This window comes from Pteropus alecto, unplaced genomic scaffold (genome assembly GCF_000325575.1).
Source record: "Pteropus alecto unplaced genomic scaffold, ASM32557v1 scaffold100, whole genome shotgun sequence".
Classification (NCBI taxonomy): domain Eukaryota; kingdom Metazoa; phylum Chordata; class Mammalia; order Chiroptera; family Pteropodidae; genus Pteropus; species Pteropus alecto.
In genome coordinates this window covers 5,530,434-5,546,892 of record NW_006430723.1, presented here as the reverse complement: position 1 = coordinate 5,546,892, position 16,459 = coordinate 5,530,434, and the positions used below count along the sequence as shown (strand labels likewise).

Here is a 16,459-nt window from a genome sequence, read left to right as displayed (position 1 = left end):
CAGGGAGGAAGAAGAGGGAACAGAAGAGGAAGCTGCACATGTAAAACAGGCAGTTTCAGCTTCCAGGAAGGCCGCTCCTTCCCTCCAAACTAGGCCAACACCTGGCACAATCGGGACTGTTCTTTAAGGACCACAGGCGGTCACATTTTAGTCCCTGTGAGGCATTATCTCATCTGGGACGGTAACATTCCAGGAGCTGCTGCTTTAAGCTCATTAAAGCCACTGATCATCTTTTGCCTTAGCCCGGAAGAAAAGGCACTCGGGAGGGACCAGATGACAAATATTGAGAACGGACAAGAACACAGGCTGTTCTCAGGAGGTAAAGACCCCTCAGTGAGGCCCTGAGAATGCTGGAAGAGCCACACACAGCACTTTCAGCCTCGGACAACAGCATCTTTATCACTGACACTGAAACATGGAAGTGGTGCCTTTCTGGCACAAGCAGCAGAGGCAGAGCTGTCACTGGGCAGAGGGGCCTGGCTGCCAATCACTGGAGATTTCACCACAGTGATCTGAGGGAGCAGGAGGGAAAGGCGGACAACCCATATGGTGTCACAATGGCTGCTTTTAGAAACACAGCTCAGATCTCTGGAGACTTCTAGAACAATCTGGAAAGAATGTTAGGGGCTGGAGTTCTTAAAGGGAAAGTGCAGGATAATCAAAACAAATCCAATTATTTTGGGTTTATTGTTACCTAGTTCTTAACATGCCCAAAGATTCCTGAATTCTAGAAGGAAAGTAGCTAAGGCCAGAGTGGGTACTGGGTAGGTACAAATATCCCAGCATCTTCCTCACCTCACCAGTACTTTGAGAGCAAAACATATTTGTACCAGTGGGAAAATTTTTAACTATATATTTTTTTAAGCACGATAAAGAAAAGGTGGCAACATCCTATTCATTTGCATTTCTTTGATTTATCTTGTCCCTTCTTGGTAGCTTTTGATGTGCTGACTGGGTGGAGTTGCTGTAGAATATTAAGCACTTTGTTCCTAATCATTTGGAGCTTTTACTAATGAAAAGTGCTCTGAATGGAAAACTTTAAAAGAATGTTTTTCTTTATCACACATTTATGGAATTCCACGGCTTGGCATAAGAGTACATGCTTGGGAGTTCATGGAATTATAAAATTAGTACTAGCCCCTCTTCTGAGAAACTTATAGTACTAATACAACATACAGAAATGACACATGCCCACCCATGTGCATATACACATGTACACATATGCATGTCCATGCCAGCATGCACGGGCTCACACGTGCAATGTCATGAATCAAAATGTCAGGAGTCCTTGGTTTTCCTTTTAGGTCTGTATAAGCTTATGCCATCTGTCTTTTGCCATTCACCCAGAAGTCCTGTGTCTCCACTAAAAAATCTTACAGACTATGAGATTTTGAAGGGATCTCAGGGATCAAGTAGTCTTAATTAACCCTATAAAAACAGTCTAGAAAGGCAACAAAAAAAAAAGTATACCCCAATTCTCTTAACCCCGAGCTCACTGTTTTTTATAGCACTCTATCCTATGCCTCTCTCCCCTTACTGGGTAGCCTGCATCTTCCAGGAAGGGAAGCATACAAGTGGTCCGAGTGCCACCTGGCCCAGCCCTGTGGACCTTTGTTTGATGCCTAGGGCAGTGCAGTAACTGAAGAGTAAGGGGAAGAGGTGCTGCAGTGCCAGCAGCATCAGTGATTTTGGAGGTGGCAGCAGCAATGTTGGCACAAGCGGCAGGATGATGAAAGGACTGGAGTCGGCAATACAAGAGGTAGCACTGGCAGCTGCAACTGTCCCCCGGACATCAGGCACAGCAACCCTTGCCAGAAACATTATGTGCTACTGCCATCACACAGAAATTAGGACCAGCAGGAACCATGGGGACTTGAGTGAACCTCATCCAAAAGTGATGATACATGCCATGGATGTTGGTGGCATAGCTGTCACATTGGCCATTAACTAGAACCACAGGGAAAAGGAACAAGATGGAGTAGGACAATGGCAGAAATCCTGTGTCACTAGGACAAGTACTTTCTACAGCATGTATAAGAAACACTGAGAAATGCTCAACACAATGAGGGAAGAAATTTGTGGGTCACCATTAGTTTTGAAAGGCGGCTCATAAAGTAGAGAAATTCTATTTTGTGGCTCTTACTATATATTTCACAATCATTTTATAGCTAGAACTCCTAGTCCAAAGCTCTTAACTATATAACCCACGCTAGGCTGCAGTCTAAGAGAAACCACGCCCATTTCCTTGGGAGAACTGAATTCCATTCCAAGGTGTGTGCTGCATTTGATGTCAACTTGAATCCAGATGGATCAGACAAGGAGAAAAAAATCTCAGTATCAGTGTTGCAGGGGAAGAGGCATAGCATATTAACTGGGAGGGGAATACATGTAGACCCAATAGAAGAATACATTAGCTTCCAGGCAGCTTGAAGACATGAAGCCTGGGAGGAAATTGCCCAGCAGAGAGGCATGAAGAAAAGGACATGACAGGAGGAAAGAAAAGTTAAGCCCACAGAGAGATGCTCCGACCCCAACCTTCGTTTTTGTACTTGATCAGCCCTCTGTTGATCCTAGATGGGTAACTATGTGGGAAACAGCCTGAGCTTTCAGCTTCACCTTTAAAAGGTGAAACTAATGGGAGACTGGTTCCCTCTGTGTGTCCCAGCAGACTACCCACTTGCTATCAGATCTAACATTAAAGAGCAAATAGTTCTGTGATCAGCATGAAAATGAAAGGATGACATATTTTTCCAAGTTGAATAAAAATGTACAGTACCAGTATAAATATCCTTTTTCAGAAGCCACAAAGGGAAAAAGGGCAAAAATTTTGTTCTAGTGCTGTGTTCTACCTTAAATAGGCAATTATTATAGGGTACAAATGCAATGAACAAACACCAGCGTTTATTTAAATGCAAGGGTTACAACTTGTGGTCTTGCTCCCCAAATGGTCCCCTGAGACCTTGTAAGTCCTTCTCTAAAGCCGTTTCCAAGATCTGAAAATCCTCAAAGCTGCAGCTTGGAATTTGAAAATACACAAATCACAGAGACTCTGCGTTGCCTAAAGAATCCAAGATCCCTCAGTGTGGCATTCCAGACTTCCTCTAGTCCAATCCCAAAGGTCCAACCCAGGCGCCGCAGTTCTCCTGACTCCTTGAGTAGGAAGATGTGAGGCCAATGTAAGCAACTGCGTTGTCCTCAGTGCCGAAAGAGAGACAGGGCCAGTGAAATTGTGAGACTTTGAGGCCAGGAAGTTAAAGCTGGAATCTCAGAGAGGACTGGGCGTTTGAGATGGAACTTGGAAGTCAGAAGGTGGTGCTTTGAGAGCAGACAATGAGAAGAGGAGGGAGGGAGAGAGAGACAGGCTGAGCGCAGCCTAGGCTGTGAACTCTTCCTTAATGTTCAAGCCACATGAAGGTACCATCTCAGCCATATCAGTGGTGGCAGCAGCAACACAGTGTGCCCATCTATAAAAAGGCTTTCCATGGTGCAGCCAGAAACCACTTCGCCATTTTAATCAGATGCTGAGCAGATAGGTTCCTAGAGCCTCCGAACCTGGCGATGCCCAGCACAAGACCCAAGAAGCCAAGAGGACAGGCAGGGCTGCAGAAAATGAAGAACAGGCTTGGAATGAACACTTTAGCTATTACTATTCATCTTTCAGGCATACGTTTTCGTGTTTAAACAAGATCCTGACTGTGTCTTAAAATTGTGATTAATCATCTATATCTTCGGTCATTGTCTAATAAATCTTTAGAAAGTGAATACACTGTCTTTGCTTTATTTTCAATTCTTATTATTCAGTCTAATTGATTATTCTCTGAATCCAGAAATGAAGACCTTCTTTAGGCAAAGCTAACCAATAATACTTGGAAAGGAACTGGCCACCTGGAATTCCAGTGCCTACTTGGGCACTCTCTTTAACACTGTCAGGCCTGTAGTTACATAGATACGTTAGATAAATGGTGTCTTTTAAGGGGTATCCCCATTGTAATGCCTAAAGAACTACATATAGGATCTGGAAATATGGAAAAGTTTTGACATAAAGGAAGGAAAAACTATAATTGGCTGTGGAGGACAGGGAGGTTGACATTTGTTTTGGGTTGAGCCTTGTTGAATGGCTATGGTGTGGGTGCACGTGTGCGTGTCTGTATATGTGTGTGTATCCATAGCCATGTCAGAGACAGATATCTTAGACAGAGTGTGAAGAGCACAGTGAGTCCTAGAAGATAAATAAGTAAAAACAAAATCTCTTAATACCTCAAGAGAAAGAGATTCCGGCATCTAAACTGAAAATAGAGACACTTAGACATTTGCAAATTAAGAAAGAAAGGAAGAAGAAATAAAGCTTATTCATATGGCCCCTGACTTATAATGGTTCAATTTTATGATTTTTCAAATTTACAATGGTGTGAAAGCAGTATGCATTCAGAAGAAACCATATTTTAAATTATGAATTTTCATCTTTTCCCAAGTTAGCAATACGAAGTACAATACTGTCTCATGATGCTGGGCAGTGGCAGGAAAATAATTTTGACCAACTGTAGGCTAATGTAAATGCCCTGAGCAAATTTAAGATAGGCTAGGTTAAGCTATGACATTCAGTAGGTTAGATGTATTAAATCTATTTTCAACCTAGGATGGATTTATTGGGACGTAACCCCATCATAGGCTGAGAAGCATCTGTATTATAAATTGTAAGAGGAACAGAAACTTTTATAAGATGGAATTTTAAGATTTTTTTCTGAGATTTACTTTTATTTATTTATTTTTATTTATTTAATTTGGTAAATCCCAGCCCGCTCAGCAGTGCTAACGCTGCATCAAGTGAAAGAGATTGTTGTCTACTCAACAGTGGGGAAGGATACATGAGGCAGGAACAGAGAAGTGGCTCTGCTGAGAGAAAATGAAATTGGGGTACAGAGAAGGGCAATGGTCAACCTTTCCTCCTTACCTGGATATGCTCTTTCCAATATCATACCTGGGAAATTCTGGGTTTTATTTTGAAAAGGAAGAGTTTTCTCTCATGGAACCTAAAGGGAACTATGGTCTCTACAGCATACCTTCTTCACAAACTTTCATAATCTCAGAGAAACAGAACTAACACTTGGCAAAGAGCCTGGGCAAACCACGCTCACCCAGAACTAAATTTCACAAAAGAAAAGCTTGTGACAGTAACAAGTTGCCTGGGTGGTAAGGCCCACACTCTGCTTCTGGTGCTGCTCCCCAGCTCTCCCACCTACACGGCCTCATTCCAGGACTATTCATCGGGATGTGGGAGCACCTGTTGCATTTTGTGCCTGGAGATCTCCTGACAGTTGATTCTTTGAAAGAGTTGGATCATGCCACCTGGATCCATGATCACCAACATTTGTGTTTTCTAGGTTTCTCTTGCAAACCTGATGGCTGACCTTTAATATCCAGTTCCTTGTGTTTCACAAGATGATCCCCTTCCCTAACTTCTCTCTATAGTCTTTTCTGATGCTGCTGATACCACCTTTTATAGATCCCTGCATCCAGACAAGACTGGCTACCTTTAAATCTGAGCAGAAAGAAAGTTGGCAATGTCTTTTAAGAAATAAAATCTCTAAACATCGCAAAAAAAGAATATTCTACCAACTAAAGTGAAAACAGAGACACTTAGATATCAGCAATAGAAGAAAGAGGGGAGAAAGAAAGAAAGCCTATATTATAAATTGAACTATGTACATAAACAACAACAAAAAAATCAAGTCCTTGGCTCTGAAGAATGACATTAAAAAGTTAAGCTGTACTTACTCTTATTTAAAGTGTCATTCTTGTTCAGTGTAACTGTTAGACATGTAATATAGACAGATGAGCCACACTGACTCCATGAAGACAAAACTTCCCCCTGTACATCCACTCTAAAAGCTTTTAAAACCACTCTGTCAGGAGCAATTTGACGGCATATCAATTGTGTTTCTCTACTGAACCACAGCACTACATGTGACAAATGAACATCATAACAGGATTGGGTGTGGGGGGAGGAGGGGTAAGGGCTGAGAAGTCCACCACATGGTATAACTGACTCTAATACAGAAGACTGCCAATAAAACAGGAGAGGGAATGCATTAGTCTTCTGCAAGGGGCTCAGGTTGACCAGTAAATATTTCATAGAAGAAAAGCATACACAGCAACGCAACAGGACTTTGCTAAAAGCTAGGGATTCAGAGCCTCCTCAAAATGATTTACAAGCAGCATATTGTGAGAAAGGCTGAAAGGAAGTCATACAGGAGTTTATCATGACTGGTGAGTGGTTGGCTCCTGATCCTGACATCCTTGGGTAGCACCCCAATTCCCAACAGGAGTATTTTTATCCATTTGGCATTTCTATCTCGAGCCCGTAACCCACACTGGCAACATATCTGTGATTAAAAACAAGAGACTGCTCTCTTTTCTTTTACTTTCTTTTTTTTTTTACTATTTTTATTATTAATTGGTTTTATAATTAGAAAAATCACTCTTTTTGGTTAACCAGTTTAAGTGAGGGTTTGGTGTCCTAAATCTAGAGCAAGGAGGAGTGATCTGGATAGTACTAGAGACTATTTCTCTCCTCAAGGCAAGAAAATTCATTGAACTGAGAAGCTAAATTTAAACCCCCATACCTGGCACAGTTAGCTGGGCCAATAGGCATCTACTTTCCTAATAAGAAAGTAGAATTCGGAGGAAAGAAATTTTCAGGAGCAACTGTTGAATCAATTCATGAGTAACGATCCACCTCACAACTTTGTGGCTTACCACAAAAATCATTATTAATTTGTTTGCAATTCTGCAACTTGGTTACAGCTTAGCAAGGACAGTTCATCTGTGTTCCACATGGTATGCATTCACTAGGGCACTAGTATAATGGAGGATCCAAAATGGCCTCACTCACACGGCTGTCAGATGGGGCTCACTGTTGTCTGAGGATTCGGCTAGGACTGTCAATCGGAGAGCCTCAGCTCTCCTTTGTATGACTTGAGGTTTTCATAGCATGTAAGCTGGATTCTGAGAGGAAGTATCCCAAAGCAGTGAAAGTAGCAGCTAAAAATTTCTTCAGGTCTGACCTTGGAAAGTACGCAACTTACATCTGCCACAATCTATCAGTACAAACCAAGAGATTCAACAGGAGATCGGGGCAGACTCCACTTTTCAACAGACAAAGTGGCAAAGAAATTGCAGAAACCTTAATCCACCACAGCAACTAAGACCAAGGTTAGAGCATGTGAGTTGCAAATGAAGAATTTTGGAGGAAAAAAGAAACCCTTTATCTAAAGTTATATACATTTGACATCAACAACTATGGGCCTTTATGGCAACTACCATGGACAACAGCCCTCTCTCTTGTAGACCTCGATCTGCTGGGAAAGAGCTCCCAGTGCTTCTGAAACAAGATGCCCCAACCTCCAAAATGGTGCATGGTCAAATGAAGGACACATCCCATCATTTTCCTTTGAGTATGCCCAAAGGATAGGCACTAATTTCTTGCTTAATTGGATAGTGAGTCCCTAGATAGTATTCTCTATGGACTGAGCACAGGGTAGTTTAACAGAAATGCACTGGGAGGCAGCATGATGCTGTAAATGAATAGCTTTTAATCTCTCCCAGTAGTGGCTAGTGATGGAGGTTTATGGGTAACACTAATCAGAGTGAGAAAAGGAATCAAATATAACAACATGCTTGGGACCCAGTGGAATATCAATAAATACTTGTTCGATGAATGGATGAATGCATGAATGACTATGGAGAAAGAATGCTTTGAGGGTAGACAAGAAGGATCTTCTAGGGAGCATTCAACTCAGGAATGTATTTTGCTGCCATCTACAGTCTTGTGGGTCTGTAAATATCTTCCTTGCGTGCAGATGCTTTTACATAGATCATTCATCTCAGGCAAGAAACTTAGGATAGTAACCAAGGAGATTTTCTTATGTCAACATTATATAATGTATGCACTTGTACAATTTTGAAATTGTGTTCATTCCTGTATCCACAGTGCCTAGAAGGGTGATTGGCACAGATCAGTGGCTTTTAACCAGGGGTGATTTTGTCCCCCAGGGGATACTTGGCAATGTCTGAAGACATCTTTCATTGTCACAGCTGAGAGAAGTGTTACTGACATCTAATGGGTAAAGGCAAGCGATGCTGCTACACATCCTAAAATGCATAGTCTCCCACAACAAAGAATTATTTAGCTCAAAATGTTCATAGTGCCAAGCATAGAAAACCCTGACATGGAGTATGTATTCTAAAAATATTTTTAGGATGAGTGAAGGAATGACTGAGAAACAAATGAATAAAACAATAGTAATGCAGTTAACAAAGACTGTGTGGTTAAGGAAAAATATCTCAGGACTATTGATCAACTGCAGATAGGGAGACAAACCTTCCTGGATTAATAAGTGATGAGAGTTAAATTTAGAAATAACAATGGGAGTCAGATAAAAAGAGTCAGGACAAATGGAGAATAAGAGATTGCTTGGTCCCAAACAGGAATAAAAGATCCTCTACATTGCTCTGCAAGTGTTCTAGTGATGATTTAGAAAGTAATGATTGGTGAACAGCTCCAGAAGTATACTGTTGTGATAAGGTATTGCTTCCTTGTACATATACTTGTTAGTCATTAGTAACTTACATAGTATGGGTTTCACTTCTTAATTTTTTAAATTTTCATAAACTCACAAGTTCTATGGATCCCTCTGGGATTGTTGAGGAGGAGGCTGTTTCTTTACCAGGTGAATCTAAGGGACATTCACGATGCCTCTCCTGGGAGTCCCATTAGAAATCTTTTACCTCTTACAATTTCAACTTCTCATTCAAATTTTTAAAATTTTGGTGCATAGATCCATAATTTGCTGCGTTAACATCGCTACTGTCTCATTTTGTCTATATACATCAAGATTTCTAATATTTTTATAAGTATGAAATACTTGAGTTAAAGCTAAAAAACTGTGTGGTGCAAAAATAAAGAATCATCATCATCGAGTGGAAAGAACGTCGGGAGCAGGATGTCTTTTGCCTTCAGTCTCCTCATCTGTCAACTGGAGGTGAGACTCCTTGCCCTAAATACTTCATACAATTGTTAACGCTACTAAATTAGAGATTGACTGCTTTAAGTACCATTCTGATACATTTTTAAATCTAAATTCTCTTCATCAAGCAAAATGTAATATTTGAGTAGTTCTTGGGTCTTTGGAAGTGATTTTTTTCACTCAAGTATATGGCAAAATAGAACTTTTCACTGCAATCATGTGATCCCTCCCCCAAGCGGTTTCAAATCACACTTGGTGCTGCCTTAGTTTTGATGTTTCTACTTCTTGTTTTTATTGCCAGCTTCTTCTTGAAAGGGGAATAGAAGAATATATTTTATGTGATATGAAATCTATCTCCTACCCAAAATTACTCAAGAAGACATTTCACTGCCCTTTGCTAATGCTCATCTGGCTTGTGAATAAATATGGAGTATATCCCTGGGGAACACTCACTGAGGAAGGACACCTGCATGTTAAGTCACAGAACACAGACAGCTTTCACATCCATTCAGCATCAGCACATGGAATCAAAGATTGGGCCGCTGGAGAATGAGGCTTTGTTAACTGTAGTTCATCTTGACGGGGTACCTGAGGGGCTATGCGATGGCACTTTGTTGCTCTATGGCTGTTGTGGTAGTTCAGGACAGTATCTCAGATGCACAGGGTATTCCAGAGACCAGCAACTGAGAATAATAAATAAGCTGAGGCAACGAAGAGAACAGAACAGCATCCTCGAAACTCTCAAGAGCAGATATTGTATAATTAAACCCAAATACCAATCTATGGCCATTTTTCATCAGGTGGCTTTTGACGGCTCCTTGCTGCAAAGAGGTTTAATGATTTCTTTGAGTAAGAGGCGGTGGACTTGAGATGCATTTGCTGGGAGATAATTGCATTTAATGAAAGGCACATCCATAGGTTTAGGGAGGCAAGTGATAAATCTTCCTCCGAGGCCTGTGGATCAGTCATATTCCACCTGATGAGTGGTTGGGGGATCAATTAATAATCATGATGAGAACAATACTTTTCATTTGCAGTTTTCCTCAGGTCGCTCAGTGCAACTTTATAAACAGGAACATCTATCTTCCTAGTCCTCCCAGGAAGTAAGCATTTGCTCACATCATCCCTAGATATGTCACATGGAAACTCAGGTGAAGGGAACTGACTGGCCACCATGGCAGCGAGGGAGAGAGGTAAAAAGAAAGTGGACACACTATTTTCCAACAGCATTTTGAATATTTACTATGCAAGCACTTATTGATCTCTAATGTTAATATTAGCTAACAATTTTCATGCCAGGCTCTGTGCTTAATTAAATGCTTTGCATGTATTATCTCATTTATTCTCCTTATATCACAGACGAGAGAACCAAGGATTAGGAAGTTAAGCACTGTGCTGATGTCCACTGATGGAACCGGACTATAAACTCAAGCCGTCCAACTGTAGAGCCTGTGCTCCTAAGCCTCAAGCATATTGTACATCAGCCTGCATGGAATGGGTACTGAGATGCCCACACAAAGTACAGGATTCCTGTTTTCAAGAAGTTCACAGCGAGTGGGTGGGTGGAGCAGAAACTCTCTACTGATAACATTTGAAAGCCAGGCATGTTCTACATGGCTGATTTATATATTGACACATTTGGTCTTCATAACAGTTTGATGAGCTGGGTGCTATTACAACCACTGTCATTTAGCGTATGTGGAAACTGAGACACAGAGAGGCTGTATAACTGGTCCAACAATAGCATATGTCCCCAAGCAATAGGACTCTAGAGTTGTTAACTAACTTATTGTCCACACTGAGGACTTTAACGTTCATATTGAAGGTGATCAGGGAAAACAATAATTTTAAGCAAAGGAGTCATTCGGATTCAGGTCTTTCTAAGGACACTCTGATGACACTGGGTGAATTGATTGTTTAGTCCCTCTTCTGCAGTGTGACACTAATGCATTTTTTTTTTTACTAATGCATTTTAATAGAGTTCAAGGATTGAAGGTCTGGCACTCTTCCAGGGTGCTAGGTGGAATCTCATATTTTTTTTTCTGTATTTTCCACACTTAATCCTCTCCTTCATAAGGCTGACACAAAACTAACTTTGATGCTGCCCATATGCCATCAGAAGTGGCCTGTAGCTCTCACAACTAATTCCTTCTCCTTAACAAGTCATATCGGAGTGGAACATGTGTCCCAGAAAAACAGCATGAGACTCCAGAGCCTGGGGTACTGTTCTCACAGTCTTTTGTTGTCCAACAATCCAGGAATGAAATGTTCAAGTGTCAGAAAACAAAAAGAACTCCAACGGAAGTGCCCTAGTTTATCCGAATGGCTAGAGTACTTAGAAAGGTTCAAGGCAGGAGATCTGGGTGTTTCAAAATCCACCCCGCAGATTCCCATATGCAAGGTCCTAGATCTGAGTATCGGTCAGGGTCTAAGCTCCTAGCTCATTCTGTCCCATCACCTCTGAATGCCTCCCTACTGTTCTTTGCTTAACTAGCATCTTATTAGTTAATAGGACCACAGGGTCCCATTTCTCCAAGGAACTTTCCCATTACAGGCAAGCACAGTGAATCTCAGTCTCTCAGGAATTCAAGGAGAATTTAAAGATCACCTTGCTAATTCATTTTTAGTTCATAAATCTTCTTAAAATGTTCTCATCAAATATTTTATTATCTCCTTTGACAGGGAACTCACCACTTCCCGAAATAGTTTCTTCTATATTTGAGCAACTCTGACAGACTTAAAGTTCATCTTTATACTAAGTCAAAATTCAGTTGCCCATAACTTGCCTCTAGCAGTCTGTCTCAGAACAAAACTCCTCTCTCTCAATCTGACTCAGTGTGGAGTGAAACAAACCTTCCTTTTACCTTACCCTCTCGGGATAGGGTAAATTTCTCAAAATACCTATATTCAGCCTTATCAGAACATAGATCAGATTATATGTTAATTCCCTGCTATAAACTGAATGTTTGTGTCTCCCTAAAAATATGTTAAAACAACCTCTGATGTGATGGTACTTGGAGGTGGGGCTTTTGGGAGGTGCTTAGGTCATAAGGGCAGAAGCTTTGGGAGTGGGATTGGTGGCCTCATAAGAAGAAGCTAAAGAACTCCCTTGCCCCTTCTCCCACCATGTGAGGACAGGGCAAAGAGATTACTGGCTGTGAGCCAAGAAGAGGGCCTCAGCAGACATGGAATCTGCTGGGGCTTTGATCTTGGACTTCCTAGCCTGCAGAACTGTGAGAAATAGATTTCTGTTGTTTACAAACCGCCCAGTTTGTGGTATTCTGTTGCAGCAGCCCAGATAGACTAAGATAATCTCTGTGTGATTCTTGGTCTCCTTTGGTAAACTACAAGCTTCTCAAGGACGAGGGACATACTTTCACTTCTCCGTAACTCCAGAAGCGAACACAATTCCTGGCACGAGCAGACATTCAGTATTTGTTGTTCTTAGAGTACATCCTTCCAGAAAGGAAGGTCTACTTAAGTAAAGAGAAAATAAACACGGTGGGAGGAAGTCATGGGGAAGCAGAAGTGGTGTGCCACCACTTTAATATAATTAACATGTACCTATGTGTTAGACTGACCCTTTGTCCAGTGGAGTGGTCAAGCAGAAGCAATAAAGCCAATTATATTAGACTTTATTACCACCTAAGTAGTGACCTCAGTCATAAACACGGTATGTGGCCAATGTACACTTTAATCAACAGAGTGAAAGAAAATAAGAGTATGAAAATCACTGATCCCACTTTTTGCAAGGGGCCTAGGAGTGCAGGCCAAAAAAAAAAAAAAAAAAAAAGTCATCAAAGAACAGAACAGGAAATAACATAGGAGGAATGAAAATGTCCACTGAAGGAAAATCCCTGAGAAGTAAAACATGGGATAGGAAACAAACACAAAAGGACTTTAGTTGTGAGGATAAAGGGTGATTATGATGCTTGGAGAAAGTTGCACAGGAGCTCAGTTTGGGGAAAAGTGAGAAGGGAGATTTCAAAGCAGAAATCACAGAACCAAAGTCCCCCAGATCCTCGGTGACTACACCGTATTGATCCTCCCCCACAAGTCTGCATATTGCCATTTATTAAGCTCCAGGCACCACCCAAGAACTTAAATGCTACAATTTCCATCAGAAGAACTCAGGAGTACCTTTCCAGGTACAGAGCAGGATATGGAGACCAGGGAGGTCAAGTCTTCTGACCAGCATCCCACAAGTAGGAAAGGAAATATTTGAGATTCATATTCCAGATTGCTCTATCTCAAAATCCTCTTTCTTCTAGACCACATTGTTTTTTTTAGTATGGGTTACAAAACTTAAAAATTAAGATGGACAGTGAGTATTTCTATACCACCACCCTTCACTCCTGGAGTTATAGCGTGTACATGTGGAGAAAAGGAATGTGATCTCAGTACTCGGTAAGCAATAATATCCACAGCATCTGACCTTAAGGCAGGCCAGGATACACCCCTTCCAGGCAGGCAGGTAATTAGTTAAGGCCAGCAGTCTCCCAAAGCCACTCTGGATTTTAGACTGTAAATTCCTGGGTGCAGGAGTGTGATGTAAGCACCTGGTCCCATGGGTGACACACCATGGGAGGCCCATAAGTTGTTAAAGTAAGTGGTACTCAAATGCCTATCTGAGGTCAGAGTTACAGACCACAATACTTCCTTGGCCAAGGACAAAAGTGCATATCAATGCTGCCCTACACACTAAGAGGACAGAGATGAGAGACCTGGCACTTCTGCTCACACTTCGGCAAAGGCAGAATTCCTCTGCAGACCTCTGAACTCTGGCTATAGCAGATGCCTAGGATCTGGACTGCCTACCTCAAAAACTCTTAAACAGAGAAAGCAGAGACTCCATCTCCTATCCCAAGTTTTCCTTCCTGTGTGCTGCTCTTCCAGAGCTTCTGACCTGCTGGCCTTTGAGCCTCAGACATCTGCCTCCTTTCCAGGACTGCATCTATCAATCCCTGGCCTGGTGGCTGCTTGGAATAGTGAGATTTGGTCCTGCTGCCTAGGTTCCTAGCCTTGGCTTCTATCTGTTAGCATGAACTGCATCAGACAGGCCTGATCCCCGCACCAGACCACAAATCCTCAGGCTGCCTGTGAAATCCGCCCAGGCTCTTTAAAGCAGAACATTATATTTAACTTTCTGCTCTTGTACAGATAAGCAATACAGGAAAAGAGAAAAATGTACAGAACGCACTATAGTAAATATGGACTACTGCACCTGGCACCTATCTAAAAAAATAACATTACTTGCACCATGAGAGTGCAATAACACCACCATGACAATAACATTGTCTGGCTGCAGAAAACCAAGATGTTTTGAATTGTGTTATAATTAGAAAGCAGATAAACAAACACGAACATCATTTATTCATTAGAACTGTGCAAATGGAAAATCTACTTAATTAATTTCTTTGTAGAATGTCTGTAAACTGCCTCAGGGAGGATATCAGAGGAACAATTTCAGGCCCAAAGCAAATGACACAAACATGGCTTTGAAGCACAACTGGAAAGGCAAACTGGTGGTAACTGCTTTTTTGTCAAAAATGCTTTCTGAATGAAATAAAGAGACCAGGCTGACCTCACAAATGGGATGGCACAGGCAACCAAGCAAGAATGTGCCTTAATTTTATTTCTCTTGTGTATCTGAATAATATCCCCCCCACTTCTCTGCTCACCCTCTGAAGAGAGGTCTTGGGGTGAAATGAATGGAGTTGGAGTTGATTAAAGGACTCCCTGTAAAACTATTAGGAAGGTTTAAAAGCTGAGTCATTACTGGGTTTTACATCTATAACAACAGTCATCACACCAAGCAAAGGATTTGGAGAAGGGTCAGCACTTAGCATAATTTTGGAGCAACCATCAATTGACCTTCGTCCAAATCTCTCTGCCCTGCCTCCTTCCACCCTGTCTCTACTCTTGCTCGCTTTTTCTCTTCACTCCTGGGTCTCTCTCCTAGCCCTGCTTTCACAGACATAATCCTACTATAGCCATAATTTTTCCACCTTACTTTCATTTTAAAAGAAGTCTTACATTAGTAATTTGATTGTGGAGTTAAGCCGCAGTTGCATAATAGTTGACAATGTACAGAGCTTTTATTGAATCTCTCAGTTAATTCTCCCAACATTCTCTAAACTAATAATAGCAAAAATGAAAGTTATTTATTGAATACTACGAGTCACTCATTGTCATGTACTTTGCATATATTATCTCATTTAACCCTCACTACAAACGTAATAGCCAGCATTATTAGTATTATTCCCATTTTACAAATGAAGAAAGAGAGGCACAGAGTGGTTAATTAACTTTCTGAAATATTGCATATTCAGTAAGTAAAGTGTCTTAAGTCCGATTTCTATTATTTTTATTTTCTTTTCTTCGTTTTTAAAATGTATTGAAGGTTAAAAAACATTTTTTTGGTCTTATAAGAAAAAAGGTTGTGGTTCATTCAAAAACAGCTCATGGTCTTGAGCAAGGGTCCCCAACCTGTTAGGAACCAGGCCGCACAGCAGGAGGTGAGTGGTGGGCCAGTGAGTGAGCATCATCGCCTCAGCTCTTCCTCAGGTCATCAGGCATTAGATTCTCATAGGAGCACTAGTTCCTGGTGCCAAAAACGTTGGGGACCGATGGTCTAGAAGGCACCCCTTAAGGTGTTTCAACTCTATAAACTGTAGTTGAACTTAGAGCAATGACAAATAATTTTTGTCTATGCACAGGCAAATGATGTTCTTCCAGTAGAGATTCAAATTGACTTGCCTGCCCCTCTGTGGAAGAAGCTAATTTTTCCTTCATTTGCACGTTCACTTCAACATTTCTTTACTTTATATAAATTTGTACTTTTTTGACTTCTTTAAATTGGTCATAACACCTTACCAGTTTCCTTCCACATTAATAACATAAATAATATCTTTAACATGCGAATTAGTTTCCTAGGGCTGCTATAACAAAGTACGAAAGCATGAGTGGCTTATAACAACAGAAATTTATTCTCTCATAGTTCTGGAGGACAGAAGTCCTAAATCAAGATGTTGGCAGGGCCACGTTCCCTCAGAAGCCTCCAGGGAAGGATTCTTCTTCACCTCTTCTACCTCTGGCAGCCCCAGGCACTCCTTGGCTGTGGCAGCATCACTCCAATTCCTTCCTCCAAAGTCACATGGCCAGCTTCCCTCTGTGTCTATGTATCTGTGTCTTCACATGGCATCTTCATTGTGTCTAAAATTTCCTCTTCCTAAAAGGACACTAGTCATATTGGATTAGGGACTGCCCTAATAACCTCATCTTAACTTGATTCTATCTGCAAAGGCTCTTTTTCCAAACAAGGTAACATTCACAGTTACCAGGGGTGAGGACTTCAACACATCTTTTGATGGGACGTAATTCAAGCCATAAGAGTATGTGGTCATTTTTATAAATATGAGAGTCATAATTTT

General features: G+C 41.2%; 1 protein-coding gene across 6 annotated transcripts in view; it reads right to left on the bottom strand.

Annotated features, from left to right (window-relative positions):
- The window catches only part of CTNNA2 (catenin alpha 2), a 988,991-nt gene that overhangs the window by 438,941 nt on the left and 533,591 nt on the right, over positions 1-16,459 (bottom strand). The window contains exon 9 of one of the 6 annotated variants that reach the window (XM_025049498.1): positions 13,799-13,811. The exons of the other annotated variants lie outside the window; for them this stretch is intronic. Coding sequence (XP_024905266.1) covers positions 13,799-13,811 — 13 coding nt within the window. The remainder of the gene's footprint in view (positions 1-13,798; positions 13,812-16,459) is intronic. 6 annotated transcript variants of the gene reach the window in all.